General features: G+C 42.9%; 1 protein-coding gene across 10 annotated transcripts in view; it reads right to left on the reverse strand.

Annotated features, from left to right (window-relative positions):
- Positions 1 to 20,376, reverse strand: part of LOC101583855 (protocadherin gamma-C4) — a 155,941-nt gene that overhangs the window by 68,805 nt on the left and 66,760 nt on the right. Inside the window, exon 2 of one of the 10 annotated variants that reach the window (XM_023704027.1) lies at positions 10,743 to 11,555. The exons of 7 other annotated variants lie outside the window; for them this stretch is intronic. In XM_023704027.1, the coding sequence (XP_023559795.1) occupies positions 10,743 to 11,555 (813 nt within the window). Of the gene's footprint in view, positions 1 to 6,249; positions 8,878 to 10,742; positions 11,556 to 16,115; positions 18,691 to 20,376 lie in introns of those variants that run through there. 2 more of the 10 variants (XM_023704022.1, XM_023704019.1) reach the window with 2 other exon arrangements.

The raw sequence follows: 20,376 nt of genomic DNA on the forward strand, positions 1-20,376 counted from the left end.
CCCTTCCCCCCCTCCTTCCTTCCTTCCTTCCTTCCTTCCTTCCTTCCTTCCTTCCTTCTCTCTAATGTATTTGGTTGTCACAGGGTCTCATATTACACAGCTTGGACTCAGAGTGATCCTCCTGTTTTCAGTCTCAGTGCTGGGATTACAGGCATATACCACTATGCCTGGTGGGCTGAGCTGGCCAGGCATGAGGTGCCAGGGATCGAACTGCAGATCCTGTGCTTGCCTAAGCTTGCCTAAGCAGGCATTTTAGTCTGCTGAGCTATCTCACTGGCCCAGCAACATATTTCTTTCCACCACTGTTCTTTTTGCTTTGAAGACAAATAAAGAGTTACTGCTAAGGTGATCATTTTGTAAGGAATTGCTTCCAACATCAGGACCTTGTGCAGGTTCTATTGCAAATCTTGCTCCTGGCTGGGTTAACTCAGAGATACTCAACATAGTAACATTCCTACTAAACTGTAGGGCATTATCATTCATATCTTGAGACTATATTAATGTGAAAAACATTTTAAGGATTTTCAACTATAGTTCCTGAATGGATAGCACAAACTACATCTTGGGAGCTATCTTCTCCCAATCCATTCTGTCAGTCACAAATATGTTTTCATTTTCTTCACTCAGAGTGAAGTATTTTTTTCTGAATTAATTCCAAACTTCCAAGCCTTTAAGTGCTGAGCCCTAGATCCCTGGCAAGAGTTCCCATGGCTGAACCCTTGGCCAGATCCTCAAGGACTGAATACTGGTTGTGCTGGGAAAACACCTGGCGGCAGAAAGGGAAATAGTACTTGTTTCCAAGCCACATAGCCTGATAGTCCTGTACTGTTCTCTTGCAGTCAGGATGTCTGCAGGTTCAGCTCAGATAAGGCCCTTTTCAGACTATCTTTGAATTATGGAGCAGAGTTTATTGCTAGTGCATATTCTCATGTGGTCCTGGGTGAGGAATGTTTCCGGTTTGCTTCTGTATTTGCACTAAGTTTGATTAAGAAAGTCACCAAGCAGGAAGGTTGAAGGGTTCTCATCTGTTTCCGTGTGGGCCAACTGTGGCACTCTGAGTTTCTACTCTAGAATTGCAGCCTCAAGAAAGCAGAATACAGGGCTGGTGAGATGGCTCAGTGGTCTAAAGCACCTACTTGAAACAAGCTTGGCAAAGCACAGGGACCTCGGGTCAATCCCCCAGCACCATATGCCAGCCAGCCCCACCCCCTGGTGGACTGAGCTGGCCACACACACACACACACACACACACACACATTAAAAAAAAAAAAGAAAGCAGAATACAATGTTCTAGAGTTGAGAGCAGAAAGGTATTTTTCAATGAGTTTGCAAGTTGAAAGTTTTGCTCTTCAATTAAATATTTCTGGGAATTTATAACCTTAGTTACTTCAGCACACAAAGTGATGGCTTCTTGATATTTCTTCTTGCCCTTGGGTATTTTTAAGCTAATTTTTTAAATATACCCTCACTCTAGTCTTCTTTTATTTTTTTTTTTCTTCTTGTATTTATGTAACAGTTTCAAGGTAAACTGCTGGCTGAATCTTCAGCTGAAAATATGCCCTCAGAATTTTTTTTTTCCTCTTTCTGGAACTCGGGATTGAACTCAGGCCCTTGCACTTGCAAAGGAAGTGTATATTCCACTGAGCCATCTCCCCGTTCAGCTGAAAATATGATAGAAGATTCTAAGAAGTTTTACAATGTGGTCTTTTTTTGTATGTATGATGCTGGGGATTGAACTCAGGACCCTGCGCCTGCCAGGCAGGCACTTATTCTACTGAGTTATCTCCCCAGCCCTTGGTATTCTTATGGACAAATGCATCTATTTGATAGATCAGAAAGTTGACATTCATGAGAGGCTTGGTATAGAAGGAAATCACATATAAAACCACTGCTTTTGTAGCATGGTTCTTTTCCAAGTGACTGCTTTCTAATCATTCAGCTCAGAAATTTTGTTGAATGATTAAGCATGCAAGCCACTGTGTGAAGTGCTTCAGAGACTTAATTATTATCAACCAAATGACTCCTGTCCTCAGTGATAGTACATGCAGTAGATCTCTGTATGAGTTCTCTAAGAGGAATTATGGTGACACCAACTTCTTTTCATAAAGATAGGCTACTTGGTCTGTTTGATGGGAATTTTCTTCACATTTTCCAAACTAGATTCCTTCCCATAAGATATCCTGAAACATTATCCCCTATAAAATAATTTTTATTTGCTTTTGTCATAGGCTACTTTTCTTGGTACTTACTGTTATGTATGTTTTCTCCAAAAATGAACTCAAAATGTAATATTAGAAAATACATCATTTTCTTGAGATATAGACTCATTAGCTCAATCAGTATCTCTGTATAGCTGTGTTTGCTTTCTTGAACCTGGTATCTTGTATGAAGAAAAAGTAGATTTTTCACCAGAACTTTCATGATCAGAGGTACTCCATTACCTGTCACTAAGAAAATTGGGTTGTAGTGCATTAATTGATAGGTAGTCTTCTAATTCATTGGAGAGTGTTCCGTGAAGTGTATCAGTTTAGAAAGGTAAACAGTGCAAGCTGACAAACTACAGTCAAATTTTCAACAGAGGCACAACTTTTGAAGTTGTAGCTGAATGTTTTGATATACTTATTAGATGAAATGAACGCACACTCCCCACAACACATAGGAAGGCAGCCAAAGTCCTTGATATAGTACTTCTGGCGCAAAAAAAAAAAAAAAAAAAAAAAAAAAAAAAAAAAAGTATAAACAGCTAAACCCATTACTCAGTTACTTTCAGAAAACAATCAACAAATATATTAATTATCAATTATCAGCAGCTATCCTAAATATTTTAAAACTAAGATTGGTATTTGTATAACATTCACTTCAGTTCTCATATGGTCCAAACTAAATAATGCCAACCTTCAGATTTTAGTGATCCATTTTCCTGTTATATCATCTACAATTCCATTGGAATAAACTGCTTTTTAAAAATAATTTCCAGGGGCTGGGGACATGGCTCAGAGGCACAAGCACCAGTCTAGCAAACATAAGATACCGAGTTCAATTCCCGGTCCCCCTTCCCCAAAAAAAGTTTCATAGGAACCTTGTTTAGCTTATACTATTCAGACAGAGAAAAATTAAAGCAGGCAAAGTTGTTTGAAGCAAAATGTTTCTCCCATTGTATATGGCCTGAAACCATGGCTTCTCAATGAAGAATATGCCTTGGCACTTAAGATTTTAAAATTACCTTCACAAGCATTTCAGAAAAACATCATTTTCATTTTCAAGCCATCTTTTTGTACCACATGGCAAAACACTCAATTCATTATTTCTTTCTCTAACAGAATGTCAAATATGAATCTTCCTTCTGTCCACCATGAAAAATGATGACTGCTAACTAACTACTGGTTGTGAATTAGAAGGCTTATACATTTTCTGTAGTTCCTAGCACAATCCTTTACATTAAATATCACTGCCCACATTTTGCAAAAACTCAGGTTAAAGAACTTGTCAAAGGTGCCCCAGTAAGGAAGTTGCCTAGTTGCAAATTTACTGTCTTTCGAAAGCTGATATCAGAGAATTCTAAAAGCATGGTCATGTTCTCTTAAAGAACTATGTAATGAAAGCTTTCCAGCTCAGACTGAAAACAGTTCAGATTAGTAGGTTTTTGAGATATAATCTAAAGTCATGACTACTCATGCCCTCTCGATAATTTTTGTTCCTAAGTCAAGTTAGGTAAATAATAATCAGCATAATCTTACTGTTAGCTTAGTTTCTCAATTTCTATTTTTCCAATCTTTCATTTTTGAGTCGCGGCTATATGAGAACAGGCTGTTTGAAAAACATTTTTATAATTCTATAAAACAAGGCAGCGGGGCACATTGCCTTCTATTTCTCTTAGTATTACAGAACATTCTAAGTAGTAAATTCTATTGGGAACATAATGTGAATATAAATTTTATATATTTTTTCCCAGGCATGGTGGTGCATGCCTGTAATCCAAGTACTTAGGAGGCTGAGACAGGAGGATTGCTGCAAGTTTGAGCCCAACTGGGCTACATAATGAGTTCAAGGATAGCCTGAACTACATAATGAGATCTTGTCTCAAAATTTTTTTATAAATATTTCTTGCATAGGCATAAATATTTCCTTTCAAAACTACACAAATAGAACCATAAGGGGGCTGGAGAAATAGCTCAGCACCTTGAGCACTTGCCTGGCAAGCACAAGGTCCTGAGTTTAATAAATAAACAAATAGAACCAGAAAACGTATACTTCCTTTTGGGGTGTGTGTGTGTGTGTGTGTGTGTGTGTGTGTGGTGTAGTCTTGGTTATCAAGAAGTCTAATATGTGACTTTTGGTAACAGTTTAGAGTCATTTGATTATCTTTTTTTTACTAAGTGGTTTGTAATCTCTTTTATAAATAGAGGTTTAAACTATTCTGTTTTTCTGTAGGGAGCAAGTAAAAAGAACAGAAAAAGAATTATGTTTCTTATCCTTTAATGAAATTCACCAAAAGAAATCAGGCAATGTTCATCAATAGTAATACACTTTTGCATCCAATTCCTGATAAACATTTTATAGCAAATATGAAGTTCTTAGAAAAGACAATCTGTGCAATTTTAAGAAAAAAAATCCATGTTTGTAAAAGTTATGGGAAATTTAATGTAGGAAACAGAAGGAATTACTGCAATTTTTCCAAGTACCCAATGTATGTTCAACACATGGAAATGTTCAAAAACTTATTTCCTCAAAGAAATTCTCAGTGGGATAAATGGCAAAGAACAATTTAAGTCATCACTGTAGCACATCTCTTTTTCTTTCTTTCTTTCTTTCTTTCTTTCTTTCTTTCTTTTTTTTTTTTTACGGAACCAGGGATTGAACTCAGGCCCTTGTGCTTGCCAGGGAAGTGATTATTCTACTGAGCCATCTCCCTGGCCCCAGCACATTTTCTTAACTCTGAATATTTTGCGGGTTAAAGTGCCTGCAAGCAGGCGAGGGGCTGGGGTTTGATCCCAGGTCCTGCCTTGCTGGCCCTGCCCCTGGGGGCACCCTGAGATGGCAATTGAGACTAGGCACGGTGGTGTGCGCTTGTAATCCCAGCTCTTGGGAGGCTGCAAACAGGCAGATTACTATGAGTCTGATCTAGTAGTGAGACCATGAACACCCTGTAGATCCTTCCCTAAAATACAGAAAAAAATTCTGAATATTTCACAAAGCCATCACGGATATCATCAAGGTAAATTGAACAAAAAGGTCTAATATAGTATTTATTAGTATTTTACTATTGAAATGTATAGTGAAGCTGAAAAAATCTTCACAGTTCTTTACAATAACATATACTGTCTATTTAAGAAAAATGAAAGTGTGTATCAAATGAACTCATTACATTTAGAAACTGAATGATTTAAAGACATGAAATGACTTAGGATACCAAGAAAGTATAAATGAATGTATCCCTAACAAACAGAAAGAATTAGTGTACTTTAAAGGACAGTTTTAAAGCTTGTTAACCACACACACAAAAAAAAAAAATAAATAAAACTTGTGAACCATCTCAAGTATAAAGTCATTTTAGTCTATTTGGGCTGTGGATGTAACTAGTGGTAGAAAGCTTACTATATTCAGATCCTGGGTTTGATCCTAGCACTGCCAAGGGGGAAAAAAAGAAAAATATATATATATATATGTATTATAATATATATATCTCTACTTTTTAAAAAGGTGTACTAAAATTTTTATTTATTCTATTTATATTTTTAATTAAATTGGATTTTTCCTTTCTAGAAGAAATCAGTGTTTTTATTTTATTTATTTATATTTATTTATTTATTTTGCGGAACTGGGGATTGAACTCAGACCCTTGCGCTTGCCAGGGAAGCACTTATTCCACTGAGTCATCTCCCCGGCCCTGAAATCAGTGTTTTTAAACATATAAATTGGCATCAGATGCTTGGCGCAAAACCTGCATGGCCAATAAGAAAAAAATTAAAAACATGAAGAGCATTATAATTGATAAATTAAGCTAGAAAATTATATTGAAAGTATTAATAAGGTATTTTAGAGATTCCTTACATATTATCTAGTAATTTTTATAACATCAATAAAATGGTAATGTTTGTACTGCTTCTAATATACGTTTCCGTATGTACATGTTTAGAAACACGTATATATGTATTGGTATCTGCGTTGTTAATTCTATATATACACTAATCTTCTATACTATGGGATATTTTGCTTTCAGCTCAAAAACAGTATTTAATTTGGACTCACCTGAATCAATGCATGATTGTCTTTAGAAAACACCGAATCGCCTGATAGCAAAAGAGGCTCGCTTTTCTCACAGCTCTCGTGGCTGGTGAGGGTGTCCGCGTAGTTGGGCTGCGGGAAGATTAAGCGGCTCTTCCGCGAGTCCGCGGTGAGCAAGACCTCATGCGAATAGGTCTGCAGGAAAGCACGAGCGCCGCCGTCCACGCCCACAAAGTGCGAAGCTGGCAGTGCAGCCAATCCCTTTCCCGCAGCCTGGAGCAGGCGCACTGAGTGCCAGCGCCGCAGCTTGAGCGCCAGCAGCACGATGACAAAGACTAGGAAGACGCAGGAGACTGAGGCCACCGCTATCACCAAGTACAGCGTAAGACCTGAGGTTACAGAGTTGGCCGGAGACTCCAGACTGCTCAGATCCGCTAGAACATCGGGGATACTGTCGGCCACGGCCACAGTGATCGTGACCGTGGCCGAGAGAGGGGGCTGGCCGTGGTCCTGCACAGACACCACGAGGCTCTGCTTGAGCGCATCTCTGTCCAGGAGGACCCTTGCCGTGCTCACCTCGCCCGTGTGCAGCCCCACTGAGAAGAGCCCTGGTTCGCTGGCCTTGAGCAGGCGGTAGGACAGCCAGGCGTTCTGACCTGAGTCTCTGTCCACTGCCACCACCTTTGTCACCAGGTATCCGGGCTCTGCGGAGCGCGGTGCCAGCTCCACACCGGTGGAACCGTCCAAGGGGATGGTTGGATACAGGATTTCGGGGGCATTGTCGTTCTGGTCCTGCACGAACAAGTTCAATGACACGTTGCTGCTGAGTGGCGGGTCGCCACTGTCACGTGCCAGCACTTGCAGCTGTAGGTGTTGGAACTGCTCATAGTCAAAGGACTGCAATGCGTACAAGACGCCCGTGTTGGAATTGATGGAGACATAAGAGGTCATAGGCGATCCCTGGAGGGTGTCCTCAACCAGGGAGTAGGTGACCTGTGAGTTCTCATCACAGTCGGGGTCGTGTGCCATCACTGAGAGGATCGAGGCACCTCTGGAGTTGTTCTCTGGGATGTAGGCGGAGTAGGAGGACTGAGGGAAGACGGGCGGGTTATCATTGGTGTCCGCCACTACCAGAGAGATAAGCGTTTCTGTCGACAGGGGCGGATTTCCCTTGTCAGTGGCGGTCACTGTGATGTTATAATTAGAAACTTGTTCCCGGTCTAAGATTGTATCGGTGACTAAACTATAGTAATTTCCATACGATTTTTCTAATTTAAAGGGCCCATTCCCTGGGATGGAACAGGTTACCTGCCCATTTTGCCCAGAGTCTTGATCATTGACATGCAAAAGGGCAATTAATGTCCCTCTGGGAGAGTTTTCAGGAATGGAGCTGGTGAGGGAGGTAACCACCACTTCAGGGGCATTGTCATTCACGTCGAGCACTGTGATCAGGACTTTGGCTCGCGCGGAATATCCTGCATTATCCATAGCTTGCACTTCCATCTCGTAGAAAGCCGATTCCTCGTGGTTCAACTCGCCTATCGTTGATATTGTCCCTAACTTACTATCCAGCTTGAAAATTTGGGCGGCCTTGTGGTCCACATACCGGAAGGAGTACATCACTTCCGCGTTGGCCCCTTCATCTGGGTCGGTGGCGTTTACCCGAAGCAGCTGAGTGCCCACAGCCACATTCTCTGGAACACTCACGCGGTACTCGGACCGAGCAAACGCTGGTGCATTGTCATTCGAGTCAAGAACCACTACCTGGATGCGCGCGGTGCCGGTGCGGACCGGGTCGCCCCCGTCTGAAGCGGTGAGGACCAGCTGGTGAGCGGCCTTTACCTCGCGGTCCAGGGCGCGCTCCAGCACCAATTCTGGGTATTTGTTACCATCTGCTCCGTTTTGCACTTCCAGGGAGAAGTGAGTATTCGCGCTGAGCTCGTAGGTCTGGAGAGAGTTCTTCCCAATGTCTGGATCCCAAGCGTGGGGAAGAGGGAACCGCATCCCAGTGGCTGCGTGTTCACTCATTTTTATTTCTAATTCACTTTCACTGAAGTAAGGGGCGTTATCATTAATGTCCCTCACTTCTACTTCTACTCCATATATTTTCACTTTATCCTCCATTAGAATCTCTAGACTTAATTTGCACTTGGTGGCCCCCATGCACAGCTCCTCCCGGTCTATGCGGCCCGCCGTGACCAAGCTGCCGCTACTCGGGTTGAGAGTGAAAAGTTGCGTCCTACCTCTGGAGACCAGGCGGACTCCGCGCTCCGCCAGCTCGCGGGGCTCCAGCCCCAGGTCCTTGGAGATGTTGCCCACCCTAGAGCCTTTCTCCAGCTCCTCAGGAACTGAATAGCGTATCTGGGTGCATCGGGCTTCCCACAAGCTCCCCAAGAGGACGCCCAGCAGGACCAGCCCTTCGCGGTCCCGGTACTGTCGCACAGGAATCATTGTCCCTTTCTTCCAGGATTATTTCCAGTTCTGCCGTTGACCACTGAAGTCAGTATCAGCTCTTCAGTCCTTGGAACGGAGGGTCGGGAGCGGGGTCGAGCGTCTCCGCCGTTTCCTCACAGAGATGGTTCGTTTCGATCTGCGCTTTGTGCTTCAGGCGCACGCTAGGAGAGCAGGATCTCGGCATTTCTCTCCCTGATTGGTGAACAGCGGCGCTCAGAGTCCTAACCAATTACTGCACAATTTTGGACTCCCGGAAAGGAGTTTTGGTTTTTATACCTCGAATAGCTCCACCTACTGTTCTTCAAGTACGAACGGAGACGGAGCCCACTAAACCAAGAGTATTCATTTTAGTAGAAATTTCAGGGAGCTTCTTTTTATTTCCTTTTTTTTTTTTTTCCAGACAGAACCACTTTCTTGAGATTTTTTTTTTTTTTTTGCAGATGTCCGTGTTTTGTGTTACTATTTTCATAAACGGTAATTTAAACGTGTAAGGGACCAATCTCTAGGAACTTCTTGTTTTTAGAATTTATCTTATTTTTTTAATTTTTTATTTATTTGTGTGTGTGTGTGTGTGTGTGTGGCCAGCTCAGCCCACCAGGGGGCGGGGCTGGCTGGCATGTGGTGCTGGGGGATTGAACCGCAGTCCCTGTGCTTTGCTAAGCTTGTATCTAAGTAGGTGCTTTAGACCACTGAGCCATCTCACCAGCCCCTTTTTATTTATTTATTTTTTTTTATTTTTATTTTTTTTGCGGAACCGGGGATTGAACTCAGATCCTTGCGTTTGCCAGTCAAGCGCTTATCCTACTGAGCCATCTCCCCGGCCCTAGAATTTATATTGAAAAATAATTTAAACTTTTGGCTTCAGCTATAATTTGAGGTGAAATTTTTCAATAGATTTCTTGAACTTGCCTAAATGGAAGAACTACTTCAACAGATTAATATGCAGCACTTTTTTATTGATGTATTTATTTTTTGTGGAATCGGTGATTGAACTCAGGCCCTTGTGCTTGCCAGGGAAACACTTATTCCACTGAGCCATCTCCCCGGCCCTGTACCACTTTTTTAAAAATCAGATTTTCATGATAAAATTAAAACCAAAAAAATGAGAAATGTGATCGTGTACGCTATCAAGATCATATCTGGCAAGAAGTGAAATGAAAAAGATCTGTCAACAGGATTGAACAAAGTGGAAGCATTCCATCGTGAATTTGCTGGATTTTAGTATTCTACAATTCTCCTCACACATTATGCTTCAAAGGAATGTTTAGTGTTGTGAAAGCCTTAGTAAAAGAAAATCAAAATACAAAAAATATGATAAATTTGCCTTGTCCTGGATAATAGACCTAATTTCAATTTCTGAGAATGACTAGTAATATATTTAGAAGTATATTAAAATATAGAAAAATTTCTGCCTAGGATAGAACTACTGTACTTTCGTAAATGTAAATATTTATATTCTGCGGAAAAGCACTTTTCTGGGTGGGGGAGAGAGTGCTGATATTGAATCCTGGACCTCTTTAAAGCTAAGTAGGTGCTCTATAATGCCTCAGGCCCTGACAGCCATAAAATAAAAGCCATGTCTTCAAAATTGGGAGGAAATTTACGCATAGCTTTGAAAACAATCAAACACAAAATTACTATTTAATGAGAGTCCAAGACACTCCAGTATACTGGAATATTACCAAGTACTATGCCATTAAAATATTTTCTTATGCATTTTCTCTCAATTGAGTTAATAAAGAACAAAGCTTATATACTCAAGATGCTATGCCTAAGAAACATCCACAAAAAGAAAAATTATAGTTCAATTAAAATATTTAAATGGTAGTGCATCATAATACACAGTTCTCACTGGAGGTTTTTTTTTTTGGTGTGTGGATAAAATATTTAAAAATACTTTAAAGTTAATAGTGAAGTCACAGAGAAAGGGCTAGAAAATATTGAGAGTAGATATTCAAACTTAAAGCAACAATAGATACGATCTGCTTAAGATTTTCTTGCCAAAATATTGGTTTGAAAATTAAACCAAACTATTTTCAGATGAAAGACTTATCGAAACTCACGTGAGTAGAAGCAACCGAGTCAGGGTTTATCTTGTTTTCTGTGAAGCTTACTGCCAAAGAAGCTTCGTTAGGAAGATCTTGTGGGGTGACCAATTCGGGCATCATGGTGAGAAGATCAAGTCTCGTTTTATGAGAGTCAGATGCAACGTACAGATTGTAGGAATAAGGCAAGGTTCCCTCGTTGTAGTTGAGAGGACCCCCTGGTCTGGTTTTAGAACAGAGATCAGATTGAAAGCAGCCCCAGGAAGTGGGACTAGAAGAGTGTCGCAGACGAAGGGCGATGGCCAAAATCACAGCGAGAAGGAAGAGCACTGAGATCAAGGCCAAGGCCACTACAAGGTAAAACTGCAGTTCTCCCTGAGGGTCAGAGATCTCCGGAGGGTCGCTGATGTCTGGCAGCACCTCCTGTAGGCTGTCCGCGAAAACTAGGAGCAGAGTGGCAGTGGCCGAGAGGGGCGGTTTTCCACCATCCTGCACAGCGACCAGCAGGCGGTGGCGCGCAGCGTCTTTCTCTCCCAATGCACGCGCAGTGCGCACCTCACCAGTGCGCAGCCCCAGGCTGAAGAGCCCAGGGTCGCTGGCCTGCAGCACGTGGTAGGACAGCCACGCATTGTGTCCCGAGTCAGCGTCCACAGCCACCACCTTGGTGACCAGGTAGCCGGGCTCGGCGGCACGCGGCACCGTGTCGAAGAGCGCTGAGCCATCCGGCCCCAGAGCGGGGTACAGCACCCGCGGCGCGTTGTCATTGCGGTCCCCCACCAGCACTTGCAGGCTCACGTTGGCGCTGAGCGCGGGTGAGCCGTGGTCGCGGGCCTGCAGCGTGAGCTGGAAGGCGCGCAGCTGCTCGTGGTCGAAGGCGCGCTGCGCGAACACCACTCCGCTCTGTGCGCTCATAGACACATAGGACAGCAGCGCTCTAGGCTCCAGGTCGCTGGCCACGATGGAGTAGGAGACTTGCCCGTTGGGTCCTAGATCAGGGTCAGAGGCGCTGACCTGAGCAATGGAAGCTCCGGGAGGATTGTTCTCTGCCACGTGGACCGTGTAGGAGGCCTGCTGGAAAATTGGAGCGTTGTCGTTAACGTCACCAATGTGTAAAGTTATGCTTGTGCTGGAGGACAGAGGGGGCTTGCCCTTGTCAGTAGCTGTAACAGTGACATTGTACTCGGGGGTCTTCTCTCTATCCAAGGGCCCGTCTGTTATAAGTTTGTAATAATTATTGGCAGAAGTTTCTATTCTAAAAGGAACTTTTTCTTTTATGAGGCATGTGACCTTTCCATTTTCTCCAGAATCTTTGTCGTATGTTTTGAACAGAGCGATCACTGTTCCAGGTTCTACGTCCTCGGTTATGGAACTGGACACTGAAGTAAAAACCACTTCTGGGACATTGTCATTCTCATCTAGAATTTCTAGTATAACTTTACATTCAGTGGCCATGCCTCCTCCATCCTTCGCCTCTATGCTCATGGTATAACTTTTGCTGATTTCGAAGTCTATCGGGTCTTTGGATTTAATTTCTCCATTTTTATGCTCTAGTACGAACTTATTTCCAATACCATCTCTTAGCGACTTGAGGGAGTAGGTGATCTCTGCATTGATGCCCTCATCCTGATCCGTGGCTGTCACTTTTAGCACAGAGGTGCCTGGGGGCACATTCTCTCTGAGGCTGACTTTGTACACATCCTGAGTGAATACCGGAGGGTTATCATTGGCATCGGTGACCTTGATTTTAATTTGAGCAGTGCCTGTTAGGACAGGGTCTCCCCCATCCACTGCAGTCAAGAACAGGAGATGGGAACTCTGTTGTTCCCGGTCCAGTGGCTTCTCCAACACTAATTCTGGGACATTCTTGTCTTCAGTCTTGTCGTTCACCATGAGAGAGAAATGCTCATTAGAGCTGAGCTGGTAACTCTGAAGAGAATGAGCTCCTACATCTGTATCAATAGCAGATTCCAGACTGAATCTAGTGCCTGGAGTTGCAAATTCATTGATTTGTAAAACAATGGTATTTTCGGGAAAATGAGGTGGGTTATCATTTATATCTTCTATTATCACATTTATGTGAAAAATATTTAGAGGATTTTCTGCTACAATCTCTAACGGTATTACACACACGGGGCTCTGAGGACAGAGCATCTCCCGATCTATTCTATCACTCACAAGGATGTTTCCACTCTCGGTGTTCACAGTAAAGTATTGTTTCTCTGCACTAACTCTGAGGTTGCGGGCAAGCAAATTCCCAACAGGCAGCCCCAGGTCCTCAACAACATTTCCTACTACTGAGCCCCTGGCCATTTCTTCTGGAATAGAATAGCGGATCTGCTCCGAGAGCGCTGCGCTGAACAAAGGCAGAAGAAAGGGAAAGGGTACTTGCCGCCACCGGCGCCTCTGCTTCCCTCTGTATTCCATCCTTCTTGAGTGTTGTTGCAGCTTCCGATGTTAACAAAAGATTCCTCACAGATGGCTTTGCAAATATTTACTTTCGCTGCATAGAAAATCCAATGATCCCAGTTTGAGGGTACCCCCAAACCCTGAGCCCAAGTCCGGGGCACTCTCCTTTCAGCCTGGCTTCTGTGGTTGCGCAGTCAAGCTCCCGGGACCCTGGGCTCCAGCTCTTGCAGCGAGTTGGTCAACAGCGGCGCTCAGAGACTATTTAGAAAACTGCAGTCTAAAGCTTTTGCAAATTCAGTGGGATTCCATATTCCACAGGTAAACTAGGTTTATGTGTAAGCAATGAGACAGCTTATGAGTTTTGAAAACGTGTCTGTTTTCCAGTGTTTAGTATCAAAGGAAGTTCTTTAGAGACAGGTTCTATAGTAGAGCCACTAATCTAGTTAACAGGAGAAATTTGTCTTTTCCTAATCAAAGAATATGGACAGCTGGAAGAACAGGGAAAGTCTTCTCTCCAGATTAACAAAGACCATGAGGAAAAATAGCCCCACCAAGTGGCATAGAAAGGTTTTGACAGCAATAAAATGACATTCTGTATTTTCTTCACTCCAACATGCAAATCATGTTCTTTCATCAAATAAGTATTCAAAGCTATATCTTTTTTTTTTAAAAAATATTTATTTATTTACTTATTTATTTAGTGTGTGGCCAGCTCAGCCCACCAGGGGGCGGGCGGGCCAGCATGTGGTGCTGGGGGATTGAACCGAGGTCTCTGTGCTTTGCTTGAGCTTAGCTTGTTCTAAGTAGGTGCTTTAGACCACTGAGCCATCTCACCAGCCCTCAAAGCTATATCACACATACTCAAAATAAAGATGGCCATAAAAACCTTCCTAATTACTCATAGTAAAAGTTTTAGAAAATGGTTATTATGTGTTTGCATGTTTATTATAAACCAAATGTAAATATATAGCCTAGGAGTTTGCCATACAAACTTAATGAAATTAAAGATCTTTTTATTTAAATAGACCTGTAAAAATAAATAGATCTTTTAATGTAATTACAACTTCACAAAACTTTATCACTACATCCAAATCAAAATAACTTTAACACCAAGCTTCAAAGCTACTATTTCCTTTTTGTTCTCCAAGATATTGGCTACCAGCTGTTAACTAGTTTAGACTCTGCTTAAAAATATGGAATGACTTACCTCCTCCAGTCAACTATCTTTTTACTTTTCATTAATTTTTTGGACTTCCAGATAAGTTTAGGCATCTGTTAGAAGATTTTCCTTTCTTGCAGTTAGAATGTTTTTGTTGAAGAACTAGCTAATCAATTTTCAGTTAATTATATCACAGTCATCTTCAAGGGAATTTGAAAGAGAATATTACCATACATGTAATTTGGGTCAAGACTTAGAAGCCGGAGGAAGAGTGCTGAGCTGACCTGATTGTGGAAATGACTCCTGTGCTCAAATAGCCCATGTGCCTCTACCTCGCCTGGCCTTCCTGGACCTTGCTTCAGATAACATGTGCCTCATTAGACAAGCAGCAAGACTTAAACAGTGAATTGCTTCTGAATACAATAACTCCATATACCTAAATGTAATACAAAATATGCTTCTGAAAGAAAGAAATCTATCACTGTTAGGTACATTGAAAATGAACAAAAAATATTCAGAGGAATATCACTCAATCTCCTTGTGTGTGTAGTTTGTTTCCAGGACCTTTTGTATGCTAAGCATATGCTCCCCCATGAGTCATACTCTAAGAATTTATATCAGCCTCTTAGAAAGTCTAAATTCCTTCTCCCATCTTTTATCCTCACAAACTATTCTGTAGGGAGCACTTAAAGATGAAACCATCTTTTTAATTTAAGGTGAAACCATTTTTTTTTCCTTCCGGAATTGGGGATTGAACTCAGGCCCTTGCTGAAACCATCTTTAGCAGGTTTGAAAAAAATTTTTTTAGATACCCTGGATCAAAATGATTTCTACATGTGAATTTACTATAACAAAGCTTTCTGAGAAGACACTAAAGGAAAAGAATGAAAGAAAATAACATCTGTCCAACAATTCAATTATTTCTTTGAAACAATCTAGTGACTTCACTAGAGCAATAGAGACGAAGTCTGGAACTTACAAAAAGCACTCTGCATTTTCTCTCCCAAGGAAACAGAATTAATATGTCTGTTATGATAGGATAAAGAAACGAGGTAAAGTTGAAAGTCAACAGGATCTAAATATATGCCAACCAACAAAAAATCAAAACAGAATTATTTCATGCTCAGAAAAAAAATATATTCATATACTCATGTGTGTGCAGGTAAATAAATCAAAACCAAGGAAAGAATACTATGAATCAACAGGGTTAAATCTGAACATTCAAAGTAGTAGCAAATAATGGTAGGACACAATTATCACTATATATCATTGGAGACACTATGAAAAGGAAATAGACATGTGAAACTGAAATAAATAAAGAGACTGGGCGTGGTGGCACATGTCTGAAATCCCAGCTCTTGGGAGGCTGTAAACAGGTGAATCACTACATCCAATCTAGTAGCGAGACTCTAAACACCCTGTAGACCCTTCCTTAAAATTAAAAAAAAAACTGGTGAAATAAATAAAAATGTTTGTAAATCATTAATTTGAATCACAGTTTACACTGACAATGATAGACAATGATGACAGAAAAATAATACTAAAATTCACCTGATTACAAAACAGGCTGTAGTCATTGAACTGATCTTTTGAAATCAAAGGAAAATATGCCAGGACTAAAAATATAAATGTGATTTTCACAAAGCCTTTCAGAAAAATGACGGTGATCTGATGAAAGGTAAAGCACACGAAAGGTACATACATCACTAAACATGTATGAACTATGTCCACCCAAAATCAAGTTTTCATAATAGGCTCCACAAAAATCCCTCTAAAAGACTCACAGCAAGACATCAAAAATTGGGAGGCAGAGAAGTAAATCTCACCTGATTATTTGTCGGGTCATACTTGGCTAAAGTGGTATCTGAATCTACTAAGAGAGGCTCGCTTTTCCCACAGCTCTCCTGGCTGATGAGCGTGTCAGCATAGTTGGGCTGGGGGAAGATCAGGTGGCTCTTCCGAGAGTCCGCAGTGAAAGAGACCTCATGGGAATAGGCCTGCAGGAAAGCCTGCACCCCATCCACACCCATGAAGTTTGAGGGGGGCACACCTGCTAGTCCACTGCCTGCTGCCTGGAGAAAGCGAGATGAGTGCCAGCGCCGAACCCTCAGTGCCAGCAAAGCAATGACAAAAATGAGGAAGATGCAGGAGACTGCGGTGATGGCCACAACTAGGTAGAGCGTGAGGCCTGATTCATCAGGGTTGGCGGGAGATGCTAGATTCTCTAAGTCAGCCAGAACTTCTGGGATGCTGTCAGCCACGGCCACAGTGAGGGTTATGGTGGCCGACAGGGGAGGCTGGCCATGGTCCTGCACAGAGACCACGAGGCTCTGCTTGAGAGCGTCTTTGTCCAGTAGTGTCCGGGCTGTGCGAACCTCTCCCGTGTGCAGCCCCACTGTGAAAAGCCCTGGCTCGCTGGCCTTGAGCAGGCAGTAGGACAGCCAGGCATTCTGACCCGAATCTCTATCCACTGCCACCACTTTGGTCACCAGGTATCCGGGCTCTGCTGAGCGGGGTGCTAACTCCACACCTGTGGAGCCATCTGTAGGGGTGCTGGGGTATAGGATCTCAGGGATATTGTCATTTTGGTCCAGCACAAACAAGCTCAGTGATACATTGCTGCCAAGTGGTGGGTCCCCACTGTCATATGCAGCCACTCTTAGTTGCAGGTTTTGGAACTGCTCATAGTCGAAGGATTGAATTGAGTATAAGATGCCAGTATCTGAATTAATAGATACATAGGAGGATATCGGCACCCCCTGGATAGTGTCCTCCAGTAGAGAGTAAGTGACTTGAGCATTTTCCTTGTTGTCCAAGTCCACAGCAGTCACTGAAAAGATGGAGGCCCCTCTAGGGTTGTTTTCAGGAATGTAGGCAGAGTAAGAGTACTGGGAGAAAACTGGAGCGTTATCGTTGTCATCCGCCACGTTCAGCAAGAGGTGAGCTTCTGTAGACAAGGGTGGACTTCCCTGGTCTTTGGCCTCCAATGTTATATTGTAGCTCTGGATCTGTTCTCTGTCCAGCTCACGGTTTGTTATCAACTTGTAATAATTTCCATAAGTCTTTTCTAATTTAAAAGGAAGGTTATTAGGAATGAAACAGGAGACTTGACCATTTTCTCCAGAATCTTGATCTTGCACATTCAGAAGAGCAATTACTGAACCCGGAGGAGAATTTTCCAGCAATGAATTGATGGAAGAGGTGATAGTTATTTCTGGAGCATTATCATTCACATCCAAAACTGTGATCAACATCTTAGCAGTGGTCAAAAGACCTCCACCATCTTGGCCTTGAATTTCCATCTCATAAAATCTGTATTTTTCAAAATCCAGAGGTCCTTGTACTAGAACTTCTCCAGTTTTCGAGTTCAACTGGAATATTTGAGAAGCTTTGCTTTCCATATTCCGGAATGAATACATCACTTCCCCGTTAGTCCCCTCATCCGGATCTGTGGCATTTACCACAAGCACCCGCGTTCCAGAGCTAAGGTTTTCGGGAACACTCACCTGATACACAGACTGTGTGAACTTTGGGATGTGGTCATTTACGTCCAACACCACCACGCGAATGGGAATGGTGCCCTTGCGGGTGGGGTCGCCTCCATCTAGGGCTGTGAGCAGGAGGTGGTGAGCGGCTTCTTTCTCCCGGTCCAGGCCTCCCTCCAACACTAGCTCCGGATTTCTGACCCCATCAGCTCCTCCTCGCACATGCAAAGAAAAGTAGCTATTAGGGCTGAGCTGGTAGCTCTGGAGTGAGTTCGGTCCCACATCCAGATCCCTAGCGCTAGGAAGAGGAAACCGCGAACCCGGAGTTGCGTGTTCACTGACTTTTATCTCTACTTCCTCTTCCCGGAAGCTGGGGGCATTATCATTAATATCAATTATTTCCACCTCCACACCATAAATCTTCAAGGTGTCCTCCACAAGAATCTCCATGCTTAAAAAGCAGGAGGACACGGTCTCACAGAGCTCCTCCCGGTCTATCCTACCCGCGGTGACCAAGCTGCCGCCTCGCGGATTCAGAGCGAAAAGCTGCGTCTTTCCTCTGGAGACGATGCGGACTCCGCGCTCTACCAGCTCTCGAGCCTCCAGCCCCAGGTCCTTGGAGATGTTGCCCACAAAGAATCCTTTACTGGTCTCTTCTGGCACAGAGTATCGGATCTGCCCGGCCCCTAAGCCCCACAGCATCCCCAGGAAAAAGCACAGCGGGAGTAGCCCGCTACGATCCTGACGCGGTGTCGGATTCTCCATGGCAGGGTCTGAGCAAAGACTCCGTGGTCTTGAGCCGGTTTTGTTTCCCAAGCCTTCCGCATACAAAATACGTTAAGAAGCTGAAGACAGCACTTTCAAGTTTCCAGCATCAGGATCCGTGAGTATCCATCTCATTCTGCTTTGTGTGATAGAGGTCGGGGAGGGGGACTCAATAGCTCTCTTCCATTCCCTGATTGGTCAACAGCGGCGCCTAGAGCCCAGTCTGATTATTGCAACAATTAACAAAAAAAGGATGGCTCTTGTTACACACAAAATTATTTCACTTACCTTTTCGTGAATCATAGGTATTTGTAAAGCTTAATATCGCAAACAATAATTAGGCAATGTGATGGCAGAAGTTTACTGAGAACACTTGTGAAAGCAGAGATTATAAAAAGGGTTTGTTCAAATTTTTAAAGTTTTCAAAAAATACTTTTGGAACTAATAACTTGCAGATTAAATTTAATTCATTACACCTTTCATTAAAAGGAGCTGGAATATATGGATGCAGAAATGACATGGTCCAGGTAAGATGATAAGATATGATGCCTGGCTAGTTCTTATCAATGCTTTTGAGTAACATAAAGGTGAAACACTGGATAAAATTTGAATAGCATTTGGGCTGTCATTTTTTTTTTTTTTTTTTTTGGCGGAACCGGGGATTGAACTCAGGCCTTTGCACTTGCCAGGGAAGCGTTTAATCCACTGAGCCATCTCCCCGGCCCCCCAAATAAGCATTCTTTTTTTTTTTTTTTCTGAACCGGGGATTGAACTCAGGCCCTTGTGCTTGCCAGGGAAGCACTTATTCCACTGAGCCATCTCCCCGGCCCCCCAAATAAGCATTCTTTTTTTTTTTTTTTCTGAACCGGGGATTGAACTCAGGCCCTTGTGCTTGCCAGGGAAGCACTTATTCCACTGAGCCATCTCCCCGGCCTTGGGCTGTCATTTGAAATACTATAGGAATATAACTGTATACCATGTCCCTAACTAAATGAATTTTCATGAAAATTTCCCCTGAGACTTCATATGTGTGTACTGTATAGATGGTGCTGGGGATGGAATCCAAGGCCTCGAGCATGCTAAGCATGTACTCTAACACTAAGCTAAAATCCAAGTCCCCAAAAACTTACCTTAAAATGTTTTTGTGTAGTAGGAAGACTGAGCACTGCAAACGTTTGTCTTAACAGTGATAACCACAGTTTCACTTAGATTTATATTAGGACCTCAGCAATTATTTAATACTTTGCAAAAACAGTACTATATTGGAATATGTTGGCATACTGGAATATAAAAGCATTATTTTAAATACCTGGTTAAACATCGTCTTGTCTGCTTCAGTACTGGGAGTTAAAAGGCTAGCCAGTAGCATGGAAGAGCTATCTTTGTTGAGGATGTCTTGTGTGGCTGGACAATGATCAACAGATGTGAGGAAATTAACTTCTGGTTTAGTTTGATTCCCTGGCACACACAAATTATATGCATAGGGCAACGTTCCCTCACTGTAGTTAGGGGGAAGCACAGGTCCAGGCTTTGAGCAGAGAATCGAGCCAAAGCAGCTCCTGGCTGCAGGGCTGGAGGAGTGGTGCAGGCGCAGGGCAACAGCCAGAATCACGGCCAGGAGGAAGAGCACAGAGATCAAGGCCAAGGCCACCACCAGGTAAAACTGCAGCTCCTCCTGGGGGTCAGAAGGGACCGGATGGTCTGTGAGATCTGGAAGCGCCTCTTGTAGGCTGTCTGCAAACACTAGGAGCAGAGTGGCAGTGGCCGAGAGCGGTGGCTGTCCACCATCCCGCACTGCGACCAGCAGGCGGTGGCGCGCAGCATCCTTGTCCCCCAA

This window comes from Octodon degus, unplaced genomic scaffold (genome assembly GCF_000260255.1).
Source record: "Octodon degus isolate 3935 unplaced genomic scaffold, OctDeg1.0 scaffold00185, whole genome shotgun sequence".
NCBI lineage: Eukaryota > Metazoa > Chordata > Mammalia > Rodentia > Octodontidae > Octodon > Octodon degus.